We start from the raw sequence: 21538 nt of genomic DNA, 5'->3' as shown, positions 1-21538 counted from the left end.
ATGCAGCTGAGGAGGCAGAGCCCCTGCAGCAGGGAGGTGGGAGGCGGGAGGTGTGACATTTGAGAAAAACAACCCCGTCCGCCCTGGCCCTGGCGTCCCGGTCAGGACCCACCCAGAGCCTCCCGCACTCCCGGGTTCGAGAACCAGCCGACAGGCGTTTCAGCGTCCCGGGGAGGGCTCTCGGGGCTCCAGGCTGCCTGGGAACCGGACTGGGAGGGCGGGAGGGGGCCCCACATCCTGCCCGGCCCCGGGGGAGCCAGCGGCAGGGCGCACCCTGCTCGCTGCCTCCTGGGTGGCGGCGCAGATGCGCGGTGCGGTTTGCAGTATTTTTAGTTTGTTGTTTTTGCAGAAGCCACGGGAAGTGTGTCACAGGCGGCCGAGCCGCTCAGCCTCAGCGGGGGCGCGAAGGGGTCAGGCGGGGCGGGGTGGAGCACCCTCCGAACACAGGCTCCGAGGGCAGAGGGTGGGGGCGGCCCCCGGGCAGGGAGGGTGTGAGATGGTGCTGGAATCGTCCCATTTCCCACATGAGGACCCTGAGGCCCGGCTCGGACCCAGGCCCCCACCTTCCACCGTGCACAGCCCAGCGGGGGCCTCCGCCCTGCGCTGGGAGCACCGGTCTCTCCGCCTTCAGTGCACACGGAGGCTCACAGTTCGTGTGGGGAACAGGATAACAATAACGATAATTAATAATAATAATGATGATGATGATGCAAGAATAACTGTTTTTGCATGCTGCAAGCTGTACACCTCCTGCTCCCCGCCGCCTGTGTTGGTATCCGTGCCTGTCTGCCCCCAGGCGGGGCGTGCTGGGGGTGGGGTGGATGGGCTTTGGGAGTTAAGATCCCAGGTTCTAGTCTTGGTGCCACTGGAGACGCCTTGGTCACCTCGGCAGGTCATCTGCTCCCGAGCCTGGGTTTCCCCAGGGGCAAAGGCCCTCCAGCGTCCCTCTGTGACGCCGAGATGCCCGGCCCTGGGCCTCCCGGCGGCCCCGCCCTCCCCCCTCTCCCTGCCCTGGGACCCGTGGCCGCGGGCCAGGAGCCTCTCTCTCCGCGGGGCCCAGGAGGCGTCGGTACGTCTTCCATGAGGGGAACCTCATTCCGCTGGAAAAGGAACAGCCGGAGAGCAGGTCCGCCTGGTTCCCGGCCAGAGCGCGCCTGGAAGTTTCCCAGGAGGAGCGCCCACGGGGCTCCTGCCTGCCTGCCCGCCTCCTCCCCATGGCACCGCGGCCGCCTGGGGGTGGGCCAGCACCGCCGGGTCGCCCACCTGTCTGTGTGCCCAGGAAGCAGCCCCCGGGAGGGGCCGGGCTGCGGGCGGGCACAGCGCCAGGGCTGCCGAACTGTGAACCAGACACCGTCTGTGCCCTCCGCGGATGGATCGCCCCGGCCGGCTGCCGCGTCCTCTATTTGGCCGAATTCCAGAGAGTTCTCGCCCTGCTCGCCCTCCAGCCATGAAAACGCAAATGTCCAGACACTCTCACCTCCCTCTGTTTTCTGTTCTCCCCGAGGCCCGCCCCCAAAGCACTGGGTTAATATGTTCTGTGTTTACTAACCAGTGCTAATGGCTCTGTTAAAATCAAATCAGGTTTCCCTCCGGCCCAGGTCACGGGACACGTCGGAGTCCCCTATGGATTCTGGGAAGTGGGAGGGGGGCCGGGGAAGCTCCGGGGACGGGAGGCTCACCGGGTGGGACAGGAAGGTCACTGCATCAGCGAGGACCTTGTATCGATGTGACTTCCTTCTGTCCGGGGACACAGGACAGAAAAGGGGTTCCGCCTGGATTCACGTTTTTCTCCCTTGAGAAGCCAGGCAGTGGCTCTCGGCGTTGGCAGGAGACGGGACTCCCGGGTCAGGGACCGGGGACGTGGTCACTCGGGCGCAGCCGCAGCGTGAGCTCCAGGTGTGTGCTGGCTCCCCCTCCGCCCAGCGCCCTCGGGGACCGGCCACAGGCCCCGGCCGACGCCGGCACACGGGATGGGTTGCAGCACGGACCAGGGACCCCGCGCTGGGCTAGTCCACTGTGTGCAGCGAATCGAAAGCAAGCCGTTCCTCGTGTGCCATGACTTCTGGCTGCAAACGTAGCGCTGAACAAGGACCCCGGGGAAGAGCGATCGGCGCCTTGGATTCCTCGCTCAGCGGAGAGCTGGAATGGACAGGGCACCTTCGGAGAGCAGCACTGAAGCAGCCTGGGTTTGAATCCCAGGTCTGACACCTCCTAACTGTGAGAGGAGGCAGATCATGGCATTGGACTTCCTGTAGCCTCGGTTTTCTCATCTGTGAAATGGGGACGCTACCTACCCTTCAGGCGGTTATCAGAGAGTCTGGAAGGTCACTCTGCCGGGAGCCCGGCGGAGAACAAGAGACGGGCTCTGAGCTCAGGGAGCCGCGCGGCACGGAGAATCCTTTCGGCTGCGCAGGAATGCGGGCGGGAAGACCGACGGGAAATGCCGGGAGGGGCTGCGCTTTGTGCGCCGGGTACAGAAGGTCCAGGGGAAGTCTCTCGGAGGCGTGGACCTGCGGCCTGGCATCCTGAGTTACGAAAGGAAAATCTCGGCATCGGCGTGCAAAGCATTCTGGGCAAAGCCGAGAGCCTCTGCCAAGGCCCTCAGCTTGTCAAGCGTGAGGCCGGGGTCGCTCGGGCAGAGAAAGCAAAGAAAAGACGTGGGAAACGGAGCCGGACGGCAGGCGAGGACCAGCGCTCGCAGGGCCCTGCAGGCTGTGGCCAGGACCTTGGATCTCAGTCTGGATGTCGAGAGAACCTGCTGGAGGTTTGAGCAGGTGAGGGCAGAGCAGAGACCAGCAGGAAGAGGGCATGGGCAGGGGGATGGGGTGGGCTCTGGCCAGGGCTCCTGCTGTGGGTCCAGCTCAGGCTGAGACTCGGAGGTAGACACTTCCCCTGCAGAGCTGGGGCTCCTCGAGCTTCACTCCTTGCAAAATGCACGACCCTGGGCCTCCATGTTCCCACCTGTAAAATGGGCGTGCTAGGCGATTCAGTGAGTTCACAGGACTAACACCCTTAGACATGCTCTGAGAGCTTCACTCGGGGATGGCCACTCTCGTGGGTTAGTACAGAGGGGGGGCAGGCAGGCCCCCGGCCCTCACCCCGGCCAGAGCTCTCACGGTGGCCTGTGTTCGCTGGCGCTCCTCGCACGTGTGGTTGTGTTTCTACTTGCACACAGGGGCCACGCGTGGTGTGGTGTGGTGTGCTGTGCTGTGCTGTGCTGTGCTGTGCTGTGGTCAGGTCGCTTGTCCGAGGTCTCCAGCCTCCCTCTCCCGCCCTCTCCCCACTTTCCACCTGGACCTGCCTGTCTGCTGCCTCCGTCCACCGCTGACCCCATGGTGACCCCGAGCGGGTCACTGAGCCTGCCCGACCCTCTGTCCTGTCAGCACCGGGCACCGAGCCTCCTGTGCCTGCCGATGACACGGAGGTGGGAGGCGGCTGAGGGGGGTCTATGGCTGTTATGGTTTCTGCACCCCCACACCGGGGCCATCCCCCTTTTTTGTCCCCCTGGGGCAGCTGTTGGCCTGGGCGCGCCAGCACGGGCCTCCCCGGATTCCTCCGCATTTTACGCTCCGGGTGCCGCCGGCGTCTGAGTGCGGCGCCCTCGGGCTCCCAGCGGCGGTCGGAGGATTTAAATTCCTGTGTGCGGCTCCGAGCACGAGCAGGCGCCCGGCTCCGTGTCATAGGACCCCGATCCCCGCTAATCGTGTCTCCGCGGGGCGCTCCTCCCAGCGCCTGGCCCGGACCGCAGGACTTCTTGCTGCAAACATGACGCTGAACAGTGACCCCGATGGAGAGCAGGCGGGGTGCAGCCGAGAGCGGGAATGGATGGGACACCTGGGGGGTGAGCTGCAGGGACCTTTCTCTCTGCAGCTCCTCCCGCAGGAGCCAGCGGGAGGCGTGGGTGAGGGAAGGATTTGCACCCCGAGACAGGCCCTCCCAGGCTGCCGGCAGGTGTGGGGACACTGCGGCCCCCAAAGGAGACGGGCTCCGACTCCAGGGGTGTCTGTGCACCCCTGCCGGTCCAGCCTCCGTGCCATCACCCTCTGCTGCTCACGGACTCTCTGTGGCTCCCCATTGCCTTCACCCCAACGTGCCCATTGCTGCAGACGTTCGTGACCTGCCCCCACCCTCCATGGCTGCTCTGCAGGGCGCCTTCCTCTTCTTGGCTGTGCCAGGCGCCCCCATGACCTGCACTGCCGCCCGGTTCACCCCATTCTCTCTGCTCTCTCCATCACCGTCAAAGGCCCAGCTCCACGGCGTCCTTCTCTCCCTGCAGTTGCCACCGCTGTATCTCCAGGGCCCTTGGTGCTCCCTCTGGAGCTGGTCCCTGGGGAGCAGGGAGTGACCCCCCCTGTGAACTGCCCCCTCTCCTTGGCTCCCTCACCCCGGTGGGCTTCTCTCTGACGCTGTGGCTTCTCTCCGATGCTGTTTTCCGGAGGGTCCCGTGTGGCTGCAGCTGCGGCTGGTCCTTCCCAAGCCGGGAGGACGGAGGCAGAGCCGTCCGTCCATCCGGGTCTGAGCGGCAGGAGCTCAGAGACCCGCACGGGGGTGACTCAGCAGGGCTCGGGGTGACTCAGCGGGTGGGGCTCAGCAGGGCCACACGCAAACCCCGAGCAGGGCTCATGCCCCGTCTGCACGTGGGGATGGTCCCGTCCCTCTCCCGCCCCTCAGCGGCCAGGCTCAGGGCAGGCAGGAGCCCCAGGGGACACGCCTCGCTGGGCCCCGCCTGGGCTGGCGCTCCGGCTCCTCGCAGCTCTCTGGCTGCCGGGGGCCTCGGAGGCCGCCTCTGGAAGGCGGAGATACAGCCCAGCCCCGGACGGCGATTGTCCTGGGCCCAGGCGGGGTGACCCAGAACAATGGCTGGCAGAGGGAAAGCCTCGTGAGCAGCGTCTGTCCTTCCTGGTAACAGACGCTGAGCTGAAGCCTGCTCTGCCCGGCCGCCTCGGCGGCAGGGACGGCGTTTAGCCTCCGTTGTCCGGATGAGGGACGGGACGTCCCGGAGGTCACGGCCTCTCAGTTTCCCTGCAGGCCCCGCCCTGGCTGTCCTCCCTCCCCTCTTCCCCATCCCCAGCTCTGCCTGCCCCCGCTTTCCCAGCTCCCTCTCAGCCCACGTCCTGCCTGCTCCTTCCCGGGGAGGGCCAGCCACCAGCCACCGGCCACCGCAGCTCCTCCTTTTGGAGTCTGGGGCCGGCTCTCCCCTCAGCTCCCACCCCCCTCTCGCTGTGCATCCTTGGAAAGTCGCTCCCCCTTTCTGAGCTCAGCCTCCACCTCCCTCAGTCAAGGGGGCAGAAAGGGTGGGGCGGGGGTGTTCCTTGTCACTCCACGCGGAAAGACAGAAACCGATAGGGGTTCGGTAAGGAAACCCCACATTCAGGGGCACCTGCGACGGGCCGGGCCCCTCAGTGCTCCCCCCCGCCGGACCGGGTCGGACGGAAACGGGCCCTTCTCAGCTCAGCGCGGGGAAATCGGGGCCCGCTTCCGGAGGAAGAAGCGGAGGCCGGTCTCGGGCGGGGTCACCAGGTGGGGAGTTGGACACCGCAGGTAAAGGCCGCGGTCAGGACGGCCAGCCAGGCCAGCCGACACCCAGGACCGGAGCACCCCGCCCCGCGGAGAGACGGGGAGGGACTCAGCGTGCTGCACCTCGTTTTTCTCCGAAGGCGTCTGCCAGGGCGTAAGGTGCTTGGATCCCGAGCCCGAGAGCTGAGCCAAAGACAGCCGCCGCGAGGCTCCGGGACCAGACGGAGCTGTTGGCCACCGCCCAGGGCGGCAGGGAGATAAGGAATCGGAGGTTACAGCGGGCACAGAAGCCAGGCTCCGAGAAGGCTGTGCCCCATCGGTGGGCACAACCCCGAGATGCCCGGCCATCCTAGGGGACTGAGGAGCCGGCCCCCTCACCCTGACCACCAAGGGGGCCCAGGGCACGTGCCCCTGCCCTCCCTGCCCGCCAGGCGGAAACAGCTTCCTCCCGGAACGAGGACCGCCGCAGCCAGAGCCTCTGCGCGTTTGCCCTACACAGTGTCCACACCTGCCACACATGTACCACACATGTACCACGCATGTACCGGGCCAAGGCCGGAACCGCACGGCCACAGGGAGAAAACAGACGGCAGAAACAGACCCACACGTTACCCCGATGTCGCAGGCACAGCCACCAGCTATGAAATGCCCATGGCCATTACTGCGGGGAGCTGGATGACAGGATGGGGAATTTCACCGGAAACCACCACGTAGACAGAAAGTGCTCCAGTGGAAATGCCAGAACTGGAAACTACGAGAACCGGCAGGGACGGGATAGGTGACTCCAGCACACCGGACAGGGCAGAGAGAGGAGGCACCCGGCAGGATCCATCCCCCTGAAGAGGCTGGACAGACAACGGGTTTCCAACCCAAAAGGAACGTCCAGAAAACGGGGGACAGCCAGAGCAGGCCTTGGTGGAGGGGGAGGACTCGCCGTGGCCGCGTAGAGACCGGGCGGAGGCGGAGGCGTGGCTCCGAGCGCGGGCTCGGCCTCCGCTTCCCTGCGTGACCGTGAACGAGCCGCCTGCCGTCGCTGGGTCTCCCTTTCCCATTTCAGGGAAGTGGGCGTGACCGGATGTGAGGATGACGGGGCGGGCAGCGGTGACTGCCCGGCATTCGAAGTGCTCATGTCACCGCCCGTCGGCAGCGTTGGCTCAGTCATCTCACCGGCGCCCGTAGCGCAGGGGGCTCCACGCAGAGCTGGGAGGGTGGCCCGGCCTCATGACAGCGGCTGCCCAGTCCAGCAGGCGGCTGCTCCACATTCAAAAGCCCACACTGTCCATTCCGTGGGTTTTCCAAGTATCTGAAACAATTCTCTTAAAAATAAAACAAAATACACACACACACACACACACACACACACACACTCACACTCTCACACACACACACACACTCTCTCTCTCTCACACACACACACACACACACACACACACACATTGAGTGGCCAGATTATGATGATCTCTGGAATGCAGGCCCGGTGCATGAATTCGGGTACAGGTGGGTCTGGCCAGCCTGGCCAGGGGTAGGGGACAGGGTGGTTGGTCGGCCTGCCTGCTGTTCCAGCTCCTGGTTGAGGGGACAATTTGCATATTAGCTTGTTATTATATAGGATAGACACTGAGTGGCCAGATTATTATGTGTTCAGAGACCATCATCATCTGGCCACTCCGTGTGTGTATATGTATTTATTGATTTCAGAAAGAGGAAGGTGGGGGGAGAGAGGGAGAGAAACACCCATGATGAGAGAGGATCATGGATCCACCACTGCTTCCTGCACGCCTCCCACTGGGGATGGAGGCCTGACCGGGAATCGAACCGTGACCTCCTGGTTCCGGGGTGGACGTTCAGCCACGGAGCCACGCCTGTGGCACAGGTCATTCGTGGCAGGTCATTGCCGCCCTCCCTCTATCGCCATTGATCCGCTGCTGCAGCCAGGACAGGGAGAGCGTGTGTGTGTCCCCCCCCCCCCCCTTTGTTAGCTGGGGCGTGGTGCACTTGGCAGCAGAGAGCTTGGCCCGTGAGCCTTGGCCCAGGTTCCGTGCCAGGGAGCCAGGGCTGGCGCTCCCCGTGTGTGCCGGCTGCCCCACCTGACAGAGAACGAGGGAAGTCATGCTCTCCTCCTTCCTTTCCCGAGCCGGGTGTGCTCCTGCTTCTCCACCATAATTCTTTACAGGGCGACTGAAAGCCTCATTGTTACCAGCTCCCGCGCCTCTGCCGGGGGTGGGAGCCCATGGGCACCCCGGCTGGTAGGTGGTGCCACCGGGTCGTGCCGGATGGAGGGGGGAGGGTGTCCCTGTGTCCCTCTAAGTCGCCCCCTCCCCTCCTCTCCCCCCGTTCTGCAGCTCAGCCTCACTCACCCGCCGGCCCCTTCCACCCCAGTGCCCGCTGCGGGCATCTGGATCCCACGGGCAGCCAGGAGGTGGTGGGGGACCGGCCCGTCATCCCAGCCCAGGCCCATCCCTCCGTGCGGCTCACAGGCATCTGTGTACGTGAATTTGTCTCGGGCCTGGTGTTGGGACACAGGGCACTGCCCATCACCACGGCCAACACAGGGAGACCCTATCCCTCCCTGCTCAGCTCAGACCCCGCAGTGGGCTCCGTCCCGCAGAGGGAGCCTGGTCTCGGGAACGGCTTCCCTGCCTGCAAATACACACCTGCTCCCCCTCCGCCCCCCGCCCCCCACTGGCCAGGCCCACCAGCCTCCTTCCTCCCACGGCGCAGGGCCCCCCAGGTGCTCCGGGAGCTCCCACCTTAGAGTCATCTCTGCTGGATCTCGGCCTCCTAGCCCGGGGCCCGGCCCCCCGCGGGGCCCAGCACCTGCGCTGTGAGTGGCTGCGTGATTGACAGCCCCGAGAGTGGGCAGCATCTCTCTTCTCGGCCCCTTTTCCGGTTCAAGGAATGGCCCAGAGAGGTCGGATTGCTTCTTCCAGCCACACAGCACACCGGCGGCGCAGCCCGGTGGGGCCGGGCACCCTCGGATGTAGTCCGCGCTTTCTGGCTCAGAGAAACCTGTGAGGTGCCAGCGCTGGCCTTTCCCGCATCCACGCCTGCCTGCCTTGTTGCCACGGGTGTGCCGGGGGTCGGGGCCACGGAGCGTGAGGCTGAGTTTCTGTCTTCTCGGAGCCCGCCGGGAGGAGGGAGGCAGATGCGGAAACAGAGCAGGCCACAGGGAGCCGGGGCTCTGCGGACGCCAGGAGTGGGCAGGCCTCTGCCCCCCGGAGTCAGCGCCAGCTCAGGCCTGAAGAATGAGCGGGACCCGAGCAGGGTGGGTGGCTGTTCTGGACAGCGGGGCCAGCGGGGCCAGGAGCCCGGAGGCAGGAGCAAGTGTGATCTGAGGCCCCGTTGTGTTGCTTCAAGTTGCAAATAATCTGCTTTACACAATAAAGGAGACTTATTGTCTCATGTGCCTGAAAGGTCAGAGCGTGGGGTGGGTGGGCTGCAGGTGCGGCTCCGCCAGGGACTCAGCGCCCCCTGCTGGTCCTGCCTGGCCGCCCGCCCTGCGAGGAACCCCCACAATGGCCAGCAGGACCCCGACTTCCTCGTGCCAGCCCCAGGCAGACCAGAGCAAAGGCGCGTGCCTTCCCTGCCTGCAGAAGTCGGGAGTTTACCGAGTCCTATGGTAAGAGGGGTGGGGGCGCCCCCTGCTGGCCAGGGGGAAGCAGCGCGAGCCGCTCTTGGGAGGTTAATCTGGCTCAAGTGGACAAGCTGCTCTGTGTTTTGTTTTTGTTTTTTTAAATATATCTTTATTGATTTCAGAGAGGAAGGGCTTGGGAGAGAATAGAATCATCAGCGATGAGAGAGAATCACTGATCGGCTGCCTCCTGCACGCCCCCCACTGCGGTCCCAGCCCGCAACCCTGGGCAGGTGCCCTGACAGGGAATTAAACCTGGGACCCTTCAGGCCCCAGGCTGATGCTCTGTCCACTGAGCCACACCAGCCAGGGTGTCATAACAGGTAATAGAACCTCATCCTGTGTTGTTTCCTCCTCTGTGCAGATGACAGACAGCGCTCGGTGCCTTCGCCACGCCCACGGCCCGCGGCCACGACCCTGGTGGCCGTGGGGTCAGTCTGAGCTCTGACGGCACCAGCACACACGGCACACACAGCCATCCCGGACGGACGGACGGAGAACGGCAGCAAGGCGGCTCCTGGCCCCGCACCGTGACCCTCCTGCTCCCAGGCCCTCCCCCGGCCGGACTGGCCCGTCTCAGAGCCACTGCCCCTCTGCCCCTCTGGCTGGGAAAGGCGATCTCGGGTCTCACGTCGGATTATCGCTCCGGGGAGAGACAGGACCGGCTGGTCGGGGATTGCTGATGCGGCGGGCTCCTTTATCTTCTGCAAGAGACAGACTCGCTGCCAGAAGAGGCATCCCGCCCCCTGAGTGACCCCTTGGCCTCCAAGGGTCACAGGGTGATGTCCGGTGCCCGAGGGTGACTGGTGACCATCGCCGGGCGGAAGTGAAGTTGACCCTAGCGAGCCTCGAGGGCCCCCCGCCCCCCCCACCCCTGCCCCCCCTTGGACACCCACGCCTCGCCTTCTCTGGGATTTTCCTTCCACGACCCTCCCGAGCTCCTCGCCGGGGAGCCCCGAGGGGGAAGCAGCAGCCATGGTGCCCCTGAGGAGGCGGACCCTCAAGGTGCTCACCCTCCTCGTCCTCTTTGCCTTCCTCACCTCCTTCCTCCTGAGCTACTCGCACACGGTGGCCACCACGGCCTGGCTGCCCCGGCAGCTGGTCCTGGAGCTCTCCAACGGCTTCCGGCGGCTGGTGGCCTTCCCGCGCCGGCCCTGCACCTGCTCCCGCTGCGTCGGCCAGCGGCGGGTCTCCGCCTGGTTCGACCAGAGGTTCAACCAGTCCATGCAGCCGCTGCTGACCGTGCAGAACGCGTTCCTGTACGAAGACACCTACTCGTGGTGGCTGGTGAGTGCACCGGCCGAGGGGGGCGGGGAGGGGTGCTCTGCAGGAGTTGCAATGTTGGCCATTCATTCATTCACTCACTCAAGCAAAAACGATTGCCCTGGCCGGTTTGGCTCAGTGGATAGAGCATAGGCATGTGGACTGAAGGGTCCCGGGTTTGAGTCCGGTCAAGGGCGTGTGGCTGGGTTGCAGGCTCATTCCCTGGTCTTGGCAGAGAGGCCACCAATCAATGCGTCTCTCTCACATCGATGTTCCTCTCTGTCTCTCCCCCTTCTTCCCACTCTCTCTAAAAAGCATGGAAAAATCCTCAGGCGGGGATTAACACACACACACGCACACGCACACGCACACGCACACACACCACCTGCTTGTTGAGAATGTGCTATGTATATAGATGAGACCAGAGGGTTCTGTGTGGACACTGGTCCTGGACACTTGGAAGTGTTGGGGCGCACAGGGGCCCCTCCCGGGGGATCTCGGAGGGAGTCCCTGCAGGCGAGCTTGGCTGCGGCCACTCCCCCAGGGGTTTCAGGGAGTGAGCCCCACGCTGGCAGCGGCAGCCCCATGGCCCGGGAGCCGGTGAGACAGCAGGATGTGGGCCCAGCCCTGCCCGGCCGGGCCAGGACGAGCACGGTCACCCGGTCCCGGGTTCCCTCTGATGGTGAGGAACTAATACTCCTCCTCCGGGCCATGTATCCGTGCACAGCTCAGAGGCATTACGTGCATTCACGTGACCATCGCCCCTCCTGCACCCAGCACTTTCCCAGCATCCCCCCGACACTCTGTGCCTAACCCCCTTCCCCAGCCCCAGCCCCCTAGGCCCTGGCAACCCCGTTCCCCTCTCTGCCCGTGAGTTTCACTCCTCGGACCCTCACGTAGTGGGAGGGACAGCGGTGTTTGTCCTCTGTCTCGGCATCTTTTCGGGGTCCATTTGCTCCTGCTGCAGGTGTGTCCGCATGTCCTCCTTCTGTGGCTGAGTGGTATTCCCTTGTATGCGTGCTCTGCCTTTTTTATTTTATTTTATTTTATTTTTTTAAGTGTGTTTCTATTGGTTTCAGAGAGGAAGGGAGAAGGAGAGAGGGAGAGAGAGAGAAGCATCAATGATAGAGAATCATCGATGGGCTGCCTTCGGCACGCCCCGCACTGGGGATCCAGCCTGCAACCCGGGCAAGGAGTCGAACCATGACCTCCTGGTTCATCGGCTGACACTCAACCACTGAGCCACATGGCCGGGCCGCGTGCTCTACCTTTCCAAATCTATCGTCTGTCACGGGACATGGGCAGAGCCCCGGCCCCCGCCCCGCCCCGCCCCCCGTCCCACGTCCCCCCGGAGGCCGTGCGGCCGCCCACCTGTCTCTGTCCTCGGCCGCAGAGGCTGCAGGGGGAGAAGCAGCCCCAAGACCTGAACGCCACCTTCAGGGAGCTGTTCCGGGTGGTGCCGGGCGGCGTGGACCCGCTGCTGGAGAAGAAGGCCGTGGGCTGCCGGCGCTGCGCCGTCGTGGGCAACTCGGGCAACCTGCGGGCGTCCTGGTACGGCCCGCACATCGACAGCCACGACTTCGTGCTGAGGTGAGCGCCGGCCGGCCTCGCCCGGGGCCTGGGCGCCCCTGGCACAGACCTCCGGGGCCCTGGGCGCCCCTGGCCACAGACCTCCCGGGGCCTCAGTGTCCCATCTGCCCTGCGGGGTGGAGACACACACAGGGGCCTCTCTGGACGCAGCGGGCGCGAGCTTGGCACCGAGAGCCCTGGAGGGACGGCCAGGTTCACTCACAGACTCCTCTGGTCTGTACCATCCATCCCGATTTTGCGACCTGCATGCTGCTTCTGTAAAATCTGTTTTCCTGTCGCCACGCGGGCAGGGGTTCCAGGAAGATGCTCCATGCCTCTCTGGGCTCTTTGTAACCTCCGGTCCCGCAGCCCGGAGCGGGAAACAGCAGCAGCGAGGGGGTGGGGGAAGGGGCCGGTGAGCGCCAGGTGCCTTCTAGAATCTTCCGTCCCTGTGATCTCTGGGTTTACGTCCTTAAGACCCATGGTCGGCAAACCGCGGCTTGCGAGCCACATGCGGCTCTTTGGCCCCTTGAGGGCGGCTCTTCCACAAAACACCTCGGCGAGTCTTTGTTGAAGACGAGGCGTTAGAAATTGTTTAGGTTTAAAAAAAATTGGGCTCTCCAAAGAAATTCCAGTCGTTGTCCTGTTCGCATTGGGCTCTGCTGGCTGATGAGTTTGCCGACCAGAGCTTCAGACCCCTCAGCTGGCCTCCCGGAGCCTCCGCGTACGCCTGGTTCAGTGGGGCCGTCCGTGGTGAGGGGACAGTCAGGCTCAGGGTCAGGCAGACCCGAGTCTGGGCTGCCGGGTGGCTCTGTGTCCACCCTCTGTGCTCAGATTTCTTTGGCCGTGAAATACCCGCTGGCCAGGCCGTCGCTGCGGTTTCACAAGTGGCCCCTCCGCCGCGGAGGGCCCGGGCTCAGACTCCTGCACTGGAGCTCCTAAAGGAAGAGCCCGCAGGTCCCCGAGCCGCCTGGCCTGCTCGCTGTGCCCCCTGCACAGACAAGGCAGCCTCGGAGTTAGCGCCGGCCCCGGTCCCAGCGGCCCTGGGACCTGGGACCATGTGAGCCAGGCGTGTGTGTCTCCCCCTCTCCTCCAGGATGAACAAGGCCCCCACCGCCGGGTTCGAGGCTGACGTGGGGAGCAAGACCACCCACCACTTCGTGTACCCCGAGAGCTTCCGGGAGCTGGCGGACAACGTCAGCATGGTGCTGGTCCCCTTCAAGACGCTGGACCTGCAGTGGGTGGTCAGCGCCACCACCACGGGCACCATCTCCCAGTAGGTCCCCTGGGGCGCCGGGCGGAGGGCGGAGGGCAGAGGGTGGAGGAGGAGAGCCAGGCAGCTCCCCTTCGTCCTGCGGTGCCTCCTGGCCGCCCACCGTGCTGTTCCCTGCTGTTCCCTGCCATGCGGCCCTCCCCGTGCTTCCTCCCAGGATGCACCCACCGCCCAGCCCACAGGCCACGTCCGCCTCCCCCCTCCCTGGCCCCGCACCTCCCATCCCTCTGACACCCCGGACTTCCGCCTGTTCCTCCCCTTGACCCCCAAGCGGGCCACACGCTGTGCTGCCCCAAAACCCCGCAACTCTCGGGGACAGGGCCGCTGGGAAGGGCTCGGTGCCTCTTAGCTCCGGCCCCTCCCTCTGTGCTCCTCCGGACAGCCGTCTGCCCCACTAAGCGGCGCTGGTGGGCGGGCGCAGGTGGAGGATGGGTGCCGAGCGTGTCGGCTGGGGCCTGGGTCCTTCGTGAGCACACGTCTTCCCGACCACACGCATGGGCATGTGGCGTCTAACCACATGGTCACAGTTGTGGGGTTCATGCCCCCCTCCCGCCAGGGAGGCACGGGGCCCAGCCAGCAGTGTGCTGGAGGCGGGTCTCTGTCCCCCTTCCTGAGTCCCTGCTGCTCCGGAGAGAAGTGGCTCCCATGTCCAGGGGCCGAGCCCGTGGGAGGCCCGTGTGGACGGTGCAGGATGGGGGGGGCAGGTGCTGCTGTGCTCCCAGGAGAAAGGAGGGCGGGCAGGCAGGAGGGAGGCAGGCGCTGGGGCAGGGGGATTCCACCGGGTCCTGGGTGCCGGAGCATAAGCTGCACTGGAGTCAGAGCCAGAGTGAGCCCCCAAGATGCAGGCCCTGACCCTCCGATGAAAGGCAGGCAGTGTGGCCGCCTCAGCCAGCAACCCTGACATGGGGGTGGGGCTGGGCGCTCTGGCCTCCCTGGCTCCCTAGGCTGTGTGTGTGTGTGTGTGTGTGTGTGTGTGTGGTGGTGTGGCGGGGTGGGGGATGGAGGGAGGGGACTTGGAGCAGGTCCCCTTAACCTTTCTGGGAGAAGGCCCATACATAGCAGAAGGCCCTGGAATGAGCCGAGATCGCCCTCTGGTGTCTGTAATGGGCCACTGCATGGCTGCGGCAGGGGCCCGTGGCTGGTGGGGGTGGGGGGCAGGCTGTGTTGTGGCGGGGGGCTGTGGCGGGCAGGAGGTGCTGAGGCAGTAGGCTGTGGGGGGGCTGTGGGGGGCTGTGGCTGGGGGTGGGGAGGCTGTGCTGTGGCAGGGGTCTGTGGCAGGGCAGTGTCTGCCCACTCAGCCTCCCTCTCAGTCCCCCCTCCCCAGCTGCCTGCAGCAGCCCCGCCCTCCCACGCTGACCCTCTGCTCTTGCCCCCCAGCACCTACATCCCTGTCCCTGCGAAGATCAAAGTGAAGAAGGAGCAGGTGAGTGGCGCTCCGCTCCCCCTGAGATGCTCTGCCCGGTGGGACGCGGTGGGCTCATAGCTACTGGTCAGACGGTCAGACGGTCAGACGGTCTCTTAGCCTTTTATATATAGAGATATTTTTATGGATTTCAGAGAGAGGGGGAGAGGGAGAGAGAGAGAGAAATATCAGTGATGAGAGAGAATCACTGGCCGGCTGCCTCCTGCGCACCCCACACTGGCTGTCGAGCCCAGAGCCCAGGCAAGTGCCCTGACTGGGAATTGAACCTGACCTCCTGGTTCATAGGTTGACGCTCAACCACTGCGCCACGCCAGCCAGACCTGCGTGCTCTTATTTAAATGAGGAGATTGGGGTCAGAGAGGTCAGGCAATGTGCCCGGGACCCACAGCTGGTTTGGGGTCACACAGAACTGGGGTCCTCAGGGAGGCAGTGGCAAACCACTAGGCTGCGGGCGGAAGGGGTCATCCGCAGCGAACAGAGGGCCCCCTCCAGAGCTCTCGGGGTGCGTGGAGGGGTTGCATGAGGCTTCCTGCACACGCCTACCCTCTGCTGCCGGCAAGTCCCCTCAAAGCTGCCATGAGTAGCGGCACCAAGGCCTTGCCTGGTACAAGGAGGCCTCCGCTCAGCCACCGCTGGCTGTGTGGCCCTGAGCCCGTTGGTAAGGCTCCCGGAGCCTCAGTTTCCTCCTCTGCAGCAGCAGAAGGGGGAAGCTAGCACAGTGGGTCCTTTTAGGGCCTGGGGACCCTTTGGGCCCAGACCAGCTGCGTGGTGGCTCGGGCATGAGTTTCCCTGCAGCCGCATCCTCTCGCTCAGCCCAGCCTCATGTGGCTGAGACATCAGCTGCTCAGCGAGCCTTCTCCCCCTCCCCTCTCCCCGCCCCCGGGCTTCCCTGCCTCCCTGGCCCCGAGTTCTTTCCCAGCATCTTCTGGCGCTTCTCAGCGAGGCTCCTGTCTGCCTTTCCCGCTAGCATGCAGCCCCCTGAGTGCTGGGGCCTTATTCCCGTCATGTGTGTCCCCGTGGCCACGGTGTGTGGCCCCGGGAGGTGGTGTGTCTGTCCCCGGCCGTCTGTCTGAGGGCTGTGTGCTCCCCGCAGATCCTCGTCTACCACCCGGCCTTCATCAAGTACGTCTTCGACAGCTGGCTGCAGGGCCACGGCCGCTACCCGTCCACCGGCATCCTCTCCGTCATCTTCTCCCTGCACGTCTGCGACGAGGTACGCCCCTCCCCCGGGCCCCGGCGGCCCAGCCGGGCACCAGGGCCCCTCAGTCACTGTTCCCGAGAGGCCATGCGAGCGTCTGTGGTCCGGCTGACCTTGATCCCAAGCCCAGCCCCTGTGAGAGCATCTGTGGTCCGGCTGACCTTGACCCTGACCCCAGCCCCTGTGAGAGCATCTGTGCTGGGGCTGACCTTGATCCCGGCCCCAGCCCCTGTGAGAGCATCTGTGGTCCGGCTGACCTTGACCCTGACCCCAGCCCCTGTGAGAGCATCTGTGGTCCGGCTGACCTTGACCCTGACCCCAGCCCCTGTGAGAGCATCTGTGGTCATGCTGACCTTGACCCTGACCCCAGCCCCTGTGAGAGCATCTGTGGTCCGGCTGACCTTAACCTTGACCCCAGCCCCTGTGAGAGCATCTGTGGTCCGGCTGACCTTGATCCCGGCCCCAGCGCCCGGGGCCTGGCAGGCCTCTCTCGGATGCTTTAAGGAGGAGCGGTGGTTTCCAAGCACCTTCCCAGGAGCACATTTTGCTCATTCTGTGTGAGCTCCCTAGGCTCCCAGGACCAATGGGGGGAAGCGCCAATTTGGGGGGCAAAACAAAGGAGCCGTTGGCATGGGAGACCTGGGTGAGGCTGCGGCTCCCACCTCAGAGCTAGAGCCCAGCTCTCAGGCCACTCTGCCCACTCGCGCCAGCATCTCTGAGCGTGGGAACCAGCACCCAGGGCTCCCACTGCCCCTGGGGATGGACTGCCGGGAGCTTGGGAAGTGTGTTCCCCCCCTGGGCCTCCTTCGACAGCCACCAGGGGGCGCCTGGTTTCCGCCAGTGATGTAGGCCAGGGGTGGCGAATGTCTGGCACCGAGGACATATGAGGACCAAGAAATCATGGAGTCTGGCCCTGCCAAGGCGTTAGTGGCGAGTTAATGAGATGTTTGACCAAACAGAGAGGGCTAATTTTTAAAAAAATATTTTATTGATTTTTTACAGAGAGGAAGGGATAGAGAGTCAGAAACGTTGATGAGAGAGAAACAGATCAGCTGCCTCCTGCACACCCCCTACTGGGGATGTGCCTGTAACCAAGCTACATGCCCTTGACCGGAATCGAACCCGGGACCTTTCAGTCTCCAGGGCAATGCTCTATCCACTGAGCCAAACCGGTTTCGGCCGGGCTAATTTTTAAGTTGATGATTTTGTATGGCCCACAAATGACGTTATAAACATCCAAAGGCCCTTGGCAGGGAAAAGGTTCCCACCCTGGTCGGTCCAGGCTGTTGTTCCCTGCCTCCGGGGCAGAGGAGCAGGAGGGGCCCCAGGAGGAGGACTCAGTAAACATTGGCCACGTAAGAACGGCCCCGACCGCTGGCCAGGCCGGGGGCCTGGCAGGTGGAGCTCAGCCTGAGGGAAGAAAGGACCCCGGCCTCCCCGTGGATGCCACTCTTGGCCCCATTTTCCAGATGAGGAGAGTGAGGCCCAGAGAAGGGATGCAGCATTGGCAGGGTCCTCCAGGGGGGTGGCAGGGCTGGGGTGCTCCTCTTCCCCGGCTCCCCGGTCCTTGGAGAGGAGGTGGGACTGCCCCAGAGGCGAGACCCCGCCCCCCCAGGACCACCCGGTGCAGTCCCCTCCCCAGGAGCCTTCCGACACGAACTTGAACTTGACTTTTACTCAACCCCACACCCCCAGGAGTCCCGGGAGGCTTAGAGAGGTTGTCTCTGCGCTCCCCGGAAAGGGGTGTGCAGGTGTGGGGTGCCTGCCGGCTTCCTCTCCTGCCGGCTCTGCCGGCCGCCCGGCCGCCCGGCCGCCCGGCCTGACCTCTGCTTGGCCCGCAGGTGGACCTGTACGGCTTCGGGGCGGACAGCAGGGGGAACTGGCACCATTACTGGGAGAACAACCCGTCGGCGGGCGCCTTCCGCAAGACCGGGGTGCACGACGGGGACTTTGAGTCCAACGTGACCAGCGCCCTGGCGTCCATCCACAAAGTCCGGATCTTCAAGGGGAGATGACGCCGCGAAGGGGCGCGGGCGACGGCCACACCAGCGCAGCCTCTCCCGGCGGGCGGCCCCCGCTCCTCGCCGCCGGGGCTGTCCCTTCCGCCCCTGGGGCTCCTGGGGCCAGCCTCTCGCACCCCGACATTGGACAGCATCTGCTCGGCCCTGTCACGGGGCCGCAGGGCAGGTCTGAGAGCCGGCGTGGGCTGGCGGCCCTCAGGGCTCTCCCCACGCCCGGAAAAGGCGGAGACGCGGGGGAAGTCCGTCCTCCGGATTCGGCTGCGGAAGACGGGGTGGGGGTCGGGGGGCAGAGACTGAAGGCCCCCTGTGTTTTAAAAGAAAGGACGTTTCCCAGGCAGGACGGGCAGAGACTCCTTTGCTGGGGCGCCCAGGGCTGACGCCCGCACTATGATTCTCGCCGGATGTCTCCGAGCGGGGGCGCCTCCGGACGGCCACACGCTGGGGGCCAGGCGACACCCCACGCCCCTCTGTTCCCCGAACTCGTCCTGGTGGCAGGAGAGGCCCCCCGAAGGCCTTCAGGCTCGGGCAGGCGTGACTGAGTCCAGCAGAGATGCCTCCCTCTCCCCGAGACGCTGTTCTCGAGAGGAACACCCGGGGGTGACAGCGATGGCCCAGGGCAGGGCCGGCCACTCCGTGTGCCTTCCTGCCGTCCCCGGGAGAGAGGCACCGGCTGGCTGACCGAGGCCGGCACGGCCAGGAAAGGAGACCCTCAGCGCCCCTCGCTCTCAGCTGGGGGCTCCCCAGGTTCCTGAGCCGCCCCGAGGTGGGGCAGAGCTCAGGTGTCCCCCCCCCCCTCAGACACTCTGACGTTCACAGACCATCAGGTTCTGTGCCCGTTACCGGCCAGGCCCCCGGAGCGGGTCCCACCAGCCAGCATCTCCCCCAGGGCCACGCTGGGGCCCAGGTCCTGCTGGCCACCTGCCGGGGGTCCCGGGGCGAGGCGGGGCCGGGGATCCTGGGGGCGTGGCCATCGGAGGGGCAGTCATACCTCATTCGCGCTCTGCCCTCCTCGGCGCCCTTCCTGATTATTTATTGGTTCGTCGTTGCATCCAGCCGGCCTCGTGTGCACTTTTGGCTCTCGCTGGCCTGGGTTCCAGCTCCCTTTCTCCTGCTCCACCGGCAGCTGCGTGGTGGGCGGCTTCCAGCAAGCTCTGGGGTGCCAGGGGTTTGGGGCTCGCTGCTCCCAATGGCAATGGCGGGGCACGCCAGGGGCCTGCTCTCCTGGCCTCGGTTTCTCCCTCTGCACACGGGGAGGGAGGCATTGTGGGCGCTCAGGGGCCAGGGGTGGTGTCGAGCACCTTGTAAGAAAGAGTCCATGGAAGCCATAGTTTCTGTTGAGTCTACATTCGAGCTCTTTCCTGGGGAGGTTCCGTCACGGGCCTTACAGCCCCCGAGATGCGGGATCCAGGCAGCCGTGAGAGACCCCACACACCGGTTCCAGCTTTAACATCCGCCCGAACGTCACCCTCTCCCGGTGGTGCAGGCTGGGAGTCTCTGTGAGGCCGAACCCTCCCAGGCGGGAGGTCACGGCCACCCTTGATGGGAGCCAGGAAGACCTCAGCCAGCGTCTGGCGGCCCATCAGTCCCAGGGACAGGCCTCCAGGAAGATGGTCACTGGACGGAGCAGTGGATGGCGCCCCCGCTCTCGCCTCCTGCGAGCTGGGGACGTCTGGGCGTCACAGAACAGCTACCTGCTGAGGCTGGGATTGAACCCCCCGATGGGCCTAGGCCAGCAGGACCCCCACGGTGGGTGAGTGGCTGTGACCAGACCCGTGTTTCTCACGAGGCATATGGGGGTGCTGTGGGCAGGAGGACGAGGAGCAGCCACCAGGGGCAGTGCTGGGGGGTCCACCACACAGGGCTGCTCGGAGAGGAGGCCCAGGCAGGGAAGAGGGTCCCTGCCCGCAGCAAACCGCGGAGCCTGAAGCTGAGGAGGCTGCGGTGAGGGCAGAGAGAGCTCAGGGATACCCAGCCTCAGGTCCCCAAGGCCCCGGCACAGGAGCCGCCTGCAGCCACACTGACACCTGCAGACACACAGCCCCAGGCCCCGCGCGCGCACGAGTGCCCCCTCTAACCGGGCCAGTCAGGAACCCGCCCGCGGGCACACCGGGTGCCCGTCACGCCGTTACGGCAAGCCAAAGCCAAAGTTTTCCGGCACTTTCTCTCCTCCCTTTGTTTTGGCAATCTCCTTGGGTTGGCGGTTGGTGTTTTAAATTTTGCGTTTTCTCCCCCTGCCCCCAACACCCAGCCTGGTTCCCCGCATTTCACAGCCCAGCGCTGGCCTGGGTGCGATTTGCGTGGAGTGCGTGAGCCTGGGCTGTGTCTTATTTATTGTCGGACATTCGCAGTGACCGGAATCGAAGTGAATTAAAGAAGAGCTATTTTATCGTTCGCGGTGTGTGGCTTCTCTCGGAGGGCGGGCCCTCACGCTGCCTGCCCTTCCCCGTTTCCTCTCGGGAGGCATTTCCGTCCGGGAGGGGGAGGGACCGGGGATTCCCCCAGCCTCTCTGAGCCTCCGCGGTCTCATCTGGGGAATGGGGCCCCAGCGTCAGCTGTCTGAAGGGGGGGGGGTGGGGGGAGGCAAGAAGAAAAGCACGTCCCAGGCGGGAGCTGGTTGCTGGGGGACAGCTCGGAGCTGCAGACGAGTCCTGTGGATGTCAGGACAGAGGGTGCTCACAGAAGCCGCTCAGAGCTGGGAAGCTGTGGGCACAGGTGTCTGAATGAGTGGCCTTCAGAATGAGTTGTTCCAGGTGACGAAGAGAAGGCGGAGGGAGCGATGAGGGAGGGCAGGTGCTGTGTGTGGGCGCCACGTGTCACTGAAGTCCCAGGATAAGGGCGCACGTTGGTTGCAAGCACCCTGGCTCAGCGAGAGGGAGAGGGAGGTCGGCTGCACGGTGCTGGGGCCTGGAGAGAAGCCGGAGTGCTACGGGCTGATAGCGTGGGCAGCCGGGACCGTGGCGGGGAGGAGCGTGGAGGTGGGAACCTCGGGGCGGCCAGAGAGACGAGGTCCTCGCCCAGACATCGCCACTGGGGACTGGACAGGAGTGCCGTGGGTGTACCTGCCCCAGGTGCCTCTCAGCCGGGAGGGGAGGTGGGGAGTCCGCCTGTTTGCAGGGCCAGCAGCCCCTGTGATGCCACCGCCTGGCACAGGTCCTGGCACCCAGGTGACCCTGAGCAAAGGGTCGTGGTTGCTATCAGCCCGGTGAGAACACCCTTGCTGGAGCCTTCTCCTGGAAGGAAGGCTCATGAAGAACGCTTAGCTGGGGGTGTTGAACCCCCCGAAGGCACCTTCAGATCCATGGGCGCCCAGGTTCAGCGTCCGTCCGGGGGCCCCACGGGTTCCGAGACCTCCTGCCCCTCGTGTCTAGCAGCGGTGGGGCTGGGAGGTATGGTAGGTAGATCTGTGGGCTGCCGGAAGATTCCCGCCCTTTCTGAGTCCCCCCAGGAGAGCGCGCGGCCAGAACCACAGCCCCCAAGGGGTCCGGCTGGGATCCGGGCCTGGAGCTTCCCCGTGAAGGGAGTGGCGGGTTCGCTGCCTCGTGGGATTGTGTGGGAACGAACATACGTGGCGTCCACATGCGTTTCATTGGACACACGTGTGCCCGGGGCCCCTGGGGCTTCTGCCGGCAGGCGGCCGCCGGCT

At 65.1% G+C, this 21538-nt stretch overlaps 1 protein-coding gene across 3 annotated transcripts in view; it reads left to right on the top strand.

The window, feature by feature from the left end:
• The window catches only part of ST3GAL1 (ST3 beta-galactoside alpha-2,3-sialyltransferase 1), a 48502-nt gene extending 28216 nt beyond the window's left edge, over nt 1–20286 (top strand). For all 3 annotated transcript variants that reach the window (XM_084864742.1, XM_084864744.1, XM_084864743.1), the window contains exons 4-9: nt 9513–10435; nt 11805–12001; nt 13077–13256; nt 14631–14676; nt 15770–15889; nt 17716–20286. In XM_084864742.1, the coding sequence (XP_084720868.1) occupies nt 10124–10435; nt 11805–12001; nt 13077–13256; nt 14631–14676; nt 15770–15889; nt 17716–17889 (1029 nt within the window). In that variant the 5' untranslated portion in view covers nt 9513–10123 and the 3' untranslated portion in view covers nt 17890–20286. The remainder of the gene's footprint in view (nt 1–9512; nt 10436–11804; nt 12002–13076; nt 13257–14630; nt 14677–15769; nt 15890–17715) is intronic.
• Nucleotides 20287–21538: the final 1252 nt, after the last annotated feature.

This window comes from Pipistrellus hanaki (genome assembly GCF_964339955.1).
Source record: "Pipistrellus hanaki genome assembly, chromosome: 17".
Taxonomy (NCBI): Eukaryota; Metazoa; Chordata; class Mammalia; order Chiroptera; family Vespertilionidae; genus Pipistrellus; species Pipistrellus hanaki.
The sequence above is the reverse complement of the archived record's forward strand: the minus strand, read 5'-3'. Positions and strand labels throughout refer to the sequence as shown.